General features: G+C 43.4%; 1 protein-coding gene across 2 annotated transcripts; it reads right to left on the bottom strand.

Annotated features, from left to right (window-relative positions):
- Positions 1–3,050: 3,050 nt before the first annotated feature.
- Positions 3,051–9,552, bottom strand: LOC124022414 (uroporphyrinogen-III synthase-like). Of its 2 annotated transcripts, none has more exons than XM_046337348.1 (5): positions 9,099–9,552; positions 8,881–8,964; positions 7,275–7,358; positions 3,392–3,503; positions 3,051–3,192 (listed from the first exon to the last, which is right to left on the bottom strand). In XM_046337348.1, the coding sequence occupies exons 1-5, from the start codon at positions 9,240–9,242 to the stop codon at positions 3,110–3,112; spliced, it is 507 nt and encodes a 168-aa protein (XP_046193304.1). In that variant the 5' UTR covers positions 9,243–9,552; the 3' UTR covers positions 3,051–3,109. The 2 variants fall into 2 exon arrangements, with proteins under 2 accessions (XP_046193304.1, XP_046193305.1); XM_046337349.1 differs by having other exon boundaries at positions 3,055–3,192; positions 3,392–3,488; positions 9,099–9,543.
- Positions 9,553–9,748: the final 196 nt, after the last annotated feature.

Here is a 9,748-nt window from a genome sequence, read left to right as displayed (position 1 = left end):
CCTAGTGGTTAGATTGTAGAGGCGGCAGGGTAGCCTAGTGGTTAGAGTGTAGAGGAGGCAGGGTAGCCTAGTGGTTAGAGTGTAGAGGTGGTAGGGTAGTCTAGTGGTTAGAGTGTAGAGGAGGCAGGGTAGCCTAGTGGTTAGATTGTAGAGGCGGCAGGGTAGCCTAGTGGTTAGAGTGTAGAGGAGGCAGGGTAGCCTAGTGGTTAGATTGTAGAGGCGGCAGGGTAGCCTAGTGGTTAGAGTGTAGAGGAGGCAGGGTAGCCTAGTGGTTAGAGTGTAGAGGTGGCAGGGTAGCCTAGTGGTTAAAGTGTAGAGGTGGCAGGGTAGCCTAGTGGTTAGAGTGTAGAGGCGGCAGGGTAGCCTAGTGGTTAGAGTGTAGAGGCGGCAGGGTAGCCTAGTGGTTAGAGTGTAGAGGCGGCAGGGTAGCCTAGTGGTTAGAGTGTAGAGGAGGTAGGTAGCCTAGTGGTTAGAGTGTAGAGGTGGCAGGGTAGCCTAGTGGTTAGAGTGTAGAGGTGGCAGGGTAGCCTAGTGGTTAGAGTGTGGAGGAGGCAGGATAGCCTAGTGGTTAGATTGTAGAGGAGGCAGGGTAGCCTAGTGGTTAGAGTGTGGAGGAGGCAGGGTAGTCTAGTGGTTAGAGTGTAGAGGTGGCAGGGTAGTCTAGTGGTTAGAGTGTAGAGGAGGCAGGGTAGCCTAGTGGTTAGAGTGTAGAGGTGGCAGGGTAGCTTAGTGGTTAGAGTGTAGAGGAGGCAGGGTAGTCTAGTGGTTAGAGTGTAGAGGTGGCAGGGTAGCCTAGTGGTTAGAGTGTAGAGGTGGCAGGGTAGCCTAGTGGTTAGAGTGTAGAGGTGGCAGGATAGCCTAGTGGTTAGATTGTAGAGGAGGCAGGGTAGCCTAGTGGTTAGAGTGTGGAGGAGGCAGGGTAGTCTAGTGGTTAGAGTGTAGAGGTGGCAGGGTAGTCTAGTGGTTAGAGTGTAGGGTAGCCTAGTGGGACCACCCATACGTAGAATGTATGCACACATGACTGTAAGTCGCTTTGGATAAAAGCGTCTGCTAAATGGCATATAAATAGAGGTGGTAGGGTAGCCTAGTGGTTAGAGTGTAGAGGTGGCAGGGTAGCTTAGTGGTTAGAGTGTAGAGGAGGCAGGGTAGCCTAGTGGTTAGAGTGTAGAGGAGGCAGGGTAGCCTAGTGGTTAGAGTGTAGAGGTGGCAGGGTAGCCTAGTGGTTAGAGTGTGGAGGAGGCAGGATAGCCTAGTGGTTAGATTGTAGAGGAGGCAGGGTAGCCTAGTGGTTAGAGTGTGGAGGAGGAAGGGTAGTCTAGTGGTTAGAGTGTAGAGGTGGCAGGGTAGCCTAGTGGTTAGAGTGTAGAGGTGGCAGGGTAGCCTAGTGGTTAGAGTGTAGAGGAGGTAGGGTAGCCTAGTGGTTAGAGTGTAGAGGCGGCAGGGTAGCCTAGTGGTTAGAGTGTAGAGGCGGCAGGGTAGCCTAGTGGTTAGAGTGTAGAGGAGGCAGGGTAGCCTAGTGGTTAGATTGTAGAGGCGGCAGGGTAGCCTAGTGGTTAGAGTGTAGAGGAGGCAGGGTAGCCTAGTGGTTAGATTGTAGAGGAGGCAGGGTAGCCTAGTGGTTAGAGTGTAGAGGTGACAGGGTAGCCTAGTGGTTAGAGTGTAGAGGAGGCAGGGTAGCCTAGTGGTTAGAGTGTAGAGGTGACAGGGTAGCCTAGTGGTTAGAGTGTAGAGGCGGCAGGGTAGCCTAGTGGTTAGAGTGTAGAGGTGGCAGGGTAGCCTAGTGGTTAGAGTGTAGAGGTGGCAGGGTAGCCTAGTGGTTAGAGTGTAGAGGTGGTAGGGTAGCCTAGTGGTTAGAGTGTAGAGGTGGCAGGGTAGCTTAGTGGTTAGAGTGTAGAGGAGGCAGGGTAGCCTAGTGGTTAGAGTGTAGAGGAGGCAGGGTAGCCTAGTGGAATAAGGAACACGAAGCGAGGCGACGACCATCTCTGTCGGCGCGGAAGTAAAGTTAGCCCATGTGTAGAGGTGGCAGGGTAGCCTAGTGGTTAGAGTGTAGAGGTGGCAGGGTAGCTTAGTGGTTAGAGTGTAGAGGAGGCAGGGTAGCCTAGTGGTTAGAGTGTAGAGGTGGCAGGGTAGCCTAGTGGTTAGAGTGTAGAGGAGGCAGGGTAGCATAGTGGTTAGAGTGTAGAGGTGGCAGGGTAGCCTAGTGGTTAGAGTGTAGAGGTGGCAGGGTAGCCTAGTGGTTAGAGTGTAGAGGAGGCAGGGTAGCCTAGTGGTTAGAGTGTAGAGGTGGCAGGGTAGTCTAGTGGTTAGAGTGTAGAGGCGGCAGGGTAGCCTAGTGGTTAGAGTGTAGAGGCGGCAGGGTAGCCTAGTGGTTAGAGTGTAGAGGCGGCAGGGTAGCCTAGTGGTTAGAGTGTAGAGGCGGCAGGGTAGCCTAGTGGTTAGAGTGTAGAGGCGGCAGGGTAGCCTAGTGGTTAGAGTGTAGAGGCGGCAGGGTAGCCTAGTGGTTAGAGTGTAGAGGCGGCAGGGTAGCCTAGTGGTTCTTTATATTGATTTCTCAGCTGTTCATAAAATGCTCCGCTATAAAAACCGAAGTAGCCTACAAAACGGACCGGTGGGAAGACTCACGGCCTCCATTCACTAATAGAGTGAAAACAGATGGTATGTATTTTCCCCCTGTTCCTGCCCATTGATAAATGAAACCATTCTAAATCGAAACTCATTTAGCATATTAGTAAAGACAAGATTCAATTGAGAATAGTATGATCACTTGAGAGAACAGCTGTGCAGCCTGAGGCAAGGAACAGAGCGCGAGGTTTTTTCTTCTTTTTTTCTACTTTCTCAAATCATCAAATCAAATTTTTATTTGTCACATACACATGGTTAGCAGATGTTAATGCGAGTGTAGCGAAATGCTTGTGAATAAGGAACACGAAGCGAGGCGACGACCATCTCTGTCGGGCTACTAGGCTACCCTGCCGCCCATATGACCAGATCCTCTCAGTGAAACAAAAGAGAGACAATCACTTGAGACACGAAGGTGTTGTAAAACTACAAAGAGCTCCACGCTGAATAGAAGTGTTTCAATGCCAGTAAGTTAATGTTTCGTGATCAATTACTCACCTAGCGCTGCAGTAGCCTTCCCAACAACATAGATGGACTTGGCATTCCATTTGTCTTTTATGTCATTGTTCCACTCTATAAAATAGAAGACAGAAATTAAAACGAGTAGCTTAGCTTTACATACACTAACGCGTGTTGACTTTGTCCGTCTGAAAACGCACAAGACTAAGGCACAAGAGGGCTATCCTTTCCTAACAATGACATTTTTGTTGATGGGGGGGGGGGGGAGCATTTTACAGGACATAGTTGAAAGCTTCACATGAGATCTACTCACGTTCCGTTCTTTCATCATCTTCAAGACACATTTTGACTGCCTCCACCGCCCTCGGGCTGGTAAAAATCAGCCCGCCATGTCGTTCTGGCTGGAACAGCTGTAGGAGTAGAGACTACAGCTGTAGTAGTAGAGACACCAGCTGTAGTAGTAGAGACACCAGCTGTAGTAGTAGAGACAACAGCTGTAGTAGTAGAGACTACAGCTGTAGTAGTAGAGACTACAGCTGTAGTAGTAGAGACTACAGCTGTAGTAGTAGAGACAACAGCTGTAGTAGTAGAGACAACAACTGTAGTAGTAGAGACAACAGCTGTAGTAGTAGAGACACCAGCTGTAGTAGTAGAGACACCAGCTGTAGTAGTAGAGACAACAGCTGTAGTAGTAGAGACTACAGCTGTAGTAGTAGAGACAACAGCTGGTAGAGACAACAGCTGTAGTAGTAGAGACAACAGCTGGTAGAGACAACAGCTGGTAGAGACAACAGCTGTAGTAGTAGAGACACCAGCTGGTAGAGACAACAGCTGTAGTAGTAGAGACAACAGCTGTAGTAGCAGAGACAACAGCTGTAGTAGTAGAGACAACAGCTGTAGTAGTAGAGACAACAGCTGTAGGTGTAGAGACAACAGCTGTAGTAGTAGAGACAACAGCTGTAGTAGTAGAGACAACAGCTGTAGTAGTAGAGACTACAGCTGTAGTAGCAGAGACAACAGCTGTAGTAGCAGAGACAACAGCTGTAGTAGCAGAGACAACAGCTGTAGTAGCAGAGACAACAGCTGTAGTAGCAGAGACAACAGCTGTAGTAGTAGAGACTACAGCTGTAGTAGTAGAGACAACAGCTGTAGTAGTAGAGACAACAGCTGTAGTAGTAGACAACAGCTGTAGTAGTACATACATACATACATACATACATACATACATACATACATACATACATACATACATACATACATACATACATACATACATACATACATACATACATACATACATACATACATACATACATACATACATACATACATACATACATACATACATCCGTTGTTAAATATATTGTGTTATATTATGGCTGGTTATGACACCTACATCAGAATGTCAAAACACACAATTATTCAAAAGTGTTTTTCCCTGACAAGAAGTTTCCTTTCGTTTTGAAAGTGTGTTTCTTTGTCGTTGTTGTTTACACCTTATGACACTGTCACCAAATCATTATGACACTGTCACGAAGCGTTATGACACTGTCACGAAGCGTTATGACACTGTGAAGCGTTATGACACTGTCACGAAGCGTTATGACACTGTCACGAAGCGTTATGACACTGTCACGAAGCGTTATGACACTGTCATGAGGCATTATGACCATCCTGTGTCACTTTACATGGACTAAGATATTACACCTTATGACACTGTCACGAAGCATTATGACACTGTCACGAAGCATTATGACACTGTCACGAAGCATTATGACACTGTCACGAAGCGTTATGACACTGTCACGAAGCGTTATGACACTGTCATGAGGCATTATGACCATCCTGTGTCACTTTACTTGGACTAAGATAAAACACTCTATGACACTGTCACGAAGCATTATGACACAGTCATTAAGCATTATGACCACACTGTGTCACTTTACTTGGACTAAGATAAAACACTATGACACTGTCACGAAGCATTATGACACAGTCATTAAGCATTATGACCACACTGTGTCACTTTACTTGGACTAAGATAAAACACTATGACACTGTCACGACAGCATTATGACACAGTCATTGAAGCATTATGACCACACTGTGTCACTTTACTTGGACTAAGATAAAACACTATGACACTGTCATTGAAGCATTATGACACAGTCAGCATTATGACAAGCATTATGACCACACTGTGTCACTTTACTTGGACTAAGATAAAACACTATGACACTGTCACGAAGCATTATGACACAGTCATTAAGCATTATGACCACACTGTGTCACTTTACTTGGACTAAGATAAAACACTCTATGACACTGTCATGAAGCATTATGACATCATAATCCTACTAGCCATTAAAGCCAGGCCTATCACGTACACGTCCTTACGTCAATCAGTCAAAAAAAGTGTCTTGTCCTACTCCTGAAATCTGCTCCTGCATTCATCCCAGTCATCAACAATAGAGCATTATGGGTAGGCGCATGTCTAACATGAATTTTGAGTGCATTTATAAAGATAATTTAATATACTCTATTTCAGAAACTATTATATAACATAAACATACTGTTGACCAGTAGGCTATAGTGGAATGGGATGTTCTACCTTGTGTGGTAGGTTTAGTCAGTGTCCTAACCAGCCATAAAGTAACTAACCTTGGTAGGTTTAGTCAGTGTCCTCATCCATAAAGTAACTAACCTTGGTAGGTTTAGTCAGTAAAGTAACTAACCTTGGTAGGTTTAGTCATCCATAAAGTAACTAACCTTGGTAGGTTTAGTCAGTGTCCTCATCCATAAAGTTTAGGTTTAGTCAGTGTCCTCATCCATAAAGTAACTAACCTTGGTAGGTTTAGTCAGTGTCCTCATCCATAAAGTAACTAACCAGTGTTGGTAGGTTTAGTCAGTGTCCTCATCCATAAAGTAACTAACCTTGGTAGGTTTAGTCAGTGTCCATAAAGTAACTAACCTTGGTAGGTTTAGTCAGTGTCCTCATCCATAAAGTAACTAACCTTGGTAGGTTTAGTCAGTGTCCTCATCCATAAAGTAACTAACCTTGGTAGGTTTAGTCAGTGTCCTCATCCATAAAGTAACTAACCTTGGTAGGTTTAGTCAGTGTCCTAACCAGTCATAAAGTAACTAACCTTGGTAGGTTTAGTCAGTGTCCTAACCAGACATAAAGTAACTAACCTTGGTAGGTTTAGTCAGTGTCCTAACCAGACATAAAGTAACTAACCTTGGTAGGATCCATAAAGTAACTAACCTTGGTAGGTTTAGTCAGTGTCCTAACCAGCCATAAAGTAACTAACCTTGGTAGGTTTAGTCAGTGTCCTCATCCATAAAGTAACTAACCTTGGTAGGTTTAGTCAGTGTCCTAACCAGACATAAAGTAACTAACCTTGGTAGGTTTAGTCAGTGTCCTCATCCATAAAGTAACTAACCTTGGTAGGTTTAGTCAGTGTCCTCATCCATAAAGTAACTAACCTTGGTAGGTTTAGTCAGTGTCCTCATCCATAAAGTAACTAACCTTGGTAGGTTTAGTCAGTGTCCTCATCCATAAAGTAACTAACCTTGGTAGGTTTAGTCAGTGTCCTAACCAGCCATAAAGTAACTAACCTTGGTAGGTTTAGTCAGTGTCCTAACCAGCCATAAAGTAACTAACCTTGGTAGGTTTAGTCAGTGTCCTAACCAGACATAAAGTAACTAACCTTGGTAGGTTTAGTCAGTGTCCTCATCCATAAAGTAACTATCCTTGGTAGGATTAGTCAGTGTCCTAACCAGTCATAAAGTAACTAACCTTGGTAGGTTTAGTCAGTGTCATAACTAACCATAAAGTAACGTAATAGGTCTAAATATACATATGTCATAACAGTGTTATAACCATATTATGACAGGTTATGACAGGTTATCCATAAACTTGACAGGTTATGACGGGTTATGACGGGTTATGACAGGTTATGACAGGTTATGACAGGTTATGACAGGTTATGACAGGGTTATGACAGGTTATGACAGGTTATGACAGGTTATGTCAGGTTATGACAGGTTATGACAGGTTATGACAGGTTATGACAGGTTATGTCAGCTATTATTATTATGACATATTGACGTTTATGATGCTCGGTGTCCCAGTAAAATGTTACCAACCTTTCTATCTTAAAATCAACACTTTGATGTATGTAAAGGGTACTCACCTTGTCTGACAAAGTGTTCAAGGAAACAAATGTAAACGACAACACAGGAATTAAGGTTGGTTTGTGTCCACGGGATGCCAGCTCCTGTAAGTACAAAAGTTGAGAGTTCTGTAAATAAAATAAAATAAAATAAAATTCACTGTTACACAGTCACCCATTATACATTGAGGTTATAATGCCCGAGAAGCCGGTGTTTAGAGGATATATTGTGACGGGTGTTTGTTGTTGGCACATTGTTTACAATATATCCACCAAAACACCGGCTTCGAGGGCACTAATCACTTTTATACAACGGGTTACCAACACATTCAAATAATGATTCACATATTTTCATTAAAAAATATATACATATTGATGAATTTATTCATGATATTTCATCATTCCACAAGATATAGTCCCGATACAAATCTATGGTTGCTACCCAAGCTGGAATTGGTTGCTTTGTGTCCACGGTTTGCCAGCTTGCTAGAGACAAAAGTTGAGAGTTCTGTAAATAAAGTAAAATAAAATTCACTGTTACTCAGTCAGTCATTATCTGAGGATAATGACCCAGAAGTTCAGTGTTTGTGGACCCGACCGGGTGTTTGTTGTTGGCATATTGTGGACCCACCCAGTCGTTCGAGGGCATTATCTATGGACCCGACCCAGTCGTTCAGTCTCTGTGGACCCGACCCAGTCGTTCAGTCTCTGTGGACCCGACCCAGTCGTTCAGTCTTTTTGTTCTGTATCTGTTCTGTTCGCTCTGTTCGTTCTAAATGTTCCATTGCCATACTGGCTGGAAAAGTTCTTATCCTTTGCTTGCTAGCTAGCCAACTACGGCTAACTTACAGTCAGGTGAAAAAGCGCAAACAGAATAACAGAAAAGTGACCGCATTTGCGTTTGTTTAAGTTGTTTTCTAGTGACATTTATTTGGATACATCCATAACAATGAGCTAATGAGGTGCGATTTCACCTGGAGTAGAACATGTGCTCTCTCATCAGGACACTGTTGTTCAGAGGAGCTAACCAACAACACAGCTAATACAATCACTTCAAACTGAAGCAGGAAAGACTGCAAACTAGCTGCATTTCGTTTTGTTTGACCTGTTTGTACAGTATGTATCCATAAAAATGATGCCAACTGATTCATGATTTAGACTGGCTGAGAAATGCTGCCTGTCTGTCTGTATCGTCACGACTCCCAACATGTTCATTACTATGGGACAGCTGGAGATCTCATTTAAATATTGAAACAATGTTGCAAATGTCAGAGACAGACATTTGAAAACTAAATGTTAGTCTAAAATAAATGTGAGATAATGTCTAGAAGCTTTTTATAGTGGAGATCAAGTTTATAAATTGCCTGGCTGGGCTGATGAGACGGTGGATTGCGTAGTCAGATGGAACAGAGTAAATAGGCATTTTAACGTCATAGATTTAACAGGTGGTAACTTATGGAACAGACATCGGCTGGACTGCTGTTTTAACCAATCAGCATTCAGGATTAGAACCACCCGTCCTATAATGGATTATAATAAGTGTAGAGTATAATAGGATTGAATAGAACAGAATAGAATGCAAATGCAAGCTGCAAATATTAATACACAATATGTTTCTCTACTGTACCTTGATGTAAGGATCTGGTCCAGAGCCTCCCTCTCTTGGTTCTTTCAGAAGCAACACATGCATTTCGACAGATGACTCAGAGTCCTGTGGAATAAGACAAGAAGGGATACAACGTAATGTTACCGTCTGTCGATGATGAACATCGTTAACACATTTTTAAAAAATCCACTCAATGCAGATTTACACTATTTAGTGAGATTATAAACTGAATGACTGACCCGGTGCAGTAGCTTCAGAACAGAAGGTTGACGGGGGGTGTAAACCCGTAGAGGGCGAACGTTACACCCAGCGCCTGTCATATGTCGCCTACTGATAACAATGCTGTTGAGCCATGAATCAACTGTTTTCATAGCTCGGACCATTTATCAATTAGAGGCATGCGGTGTTATTCAGTCAGCTGTAGAGCTCGGGTCTCTCATGCACCAGTGTACTGTACGTTTTATGCACTTGCAATGTTGTTATGTTATGCAATATACAATTCAAATAGGGAGCTGTCACTTCTGAGCCAACGCGACACATTACTTGGCATCGTTGGCACAACCATAAAACAATAACTGCACACACAATAATTATCATGATTAACTATTGAGCTAACTAGTTTTCGTTTTCAAGTCAACAGAAAATTAACAGAAACCGTAGAAAAATCAACAACAATTGGGATGTACACAAACACTGTACCTCGAGCTCTTCCTCCAGCTGGCTTCATGGCTACTACTAAAACGAGGAAATAGGGGACATCAAAATAGTCATGTTTTGTTAGGATAATACTTGAGCAATAACAATTAATTTTATCACTACAGTTACAATTATAGAAAGTCATTGATTGTTTTTTTTCTGCTGGAACAGTTCAGTAAACAATATTCTAACA

The sequence above is a fragment of the Oncorhynchus gorbuscha genome, unplaced genomic scaffold (assembly GCF_021184085.1).
Source record: "Oncorhynchus gorbuscha isolate QuinsamMale2020 ecotype Even-year unplaced genomic scaffold, OgorEven_v1.0 Un_scaffold_1373, whole genome shotgun sequence".
NCBI lineage: Eukaryota > Metazoa > Chordata > Actinopteri > Salmoniformes > Salmonidae > Oncorhynchus > Oncorhynchus gorbuscha.
The sequence above is the reverse complement of the archived record's forward strand: the minus strand, read 5'-3'. Positions and strand labels throughout refer to the sequence as shown.

Coding starts and splice junctions, on each gene's coding strand:
- LOC124022414 (XM_046337348.1), bottom strand. CDS start 9,242: ATGGTCCGAGCTATGAAAACAGTTGATTCATGGCTCAACAGCATTGTT. Junction 7,359..8,880: donor GACCAGATCCTTACATCAAG/GTACAGTAGAGA, acceptor TTGTACTTACAG/GAGCTGGCATCCCGTGGACA. Junction 3,193..3,391: donor AGATGATGAAAGAACGGAAC/GTGAGTAGATCT, acceptor TCTATTTTATAG/AGTGGAACAATGACATAAAA.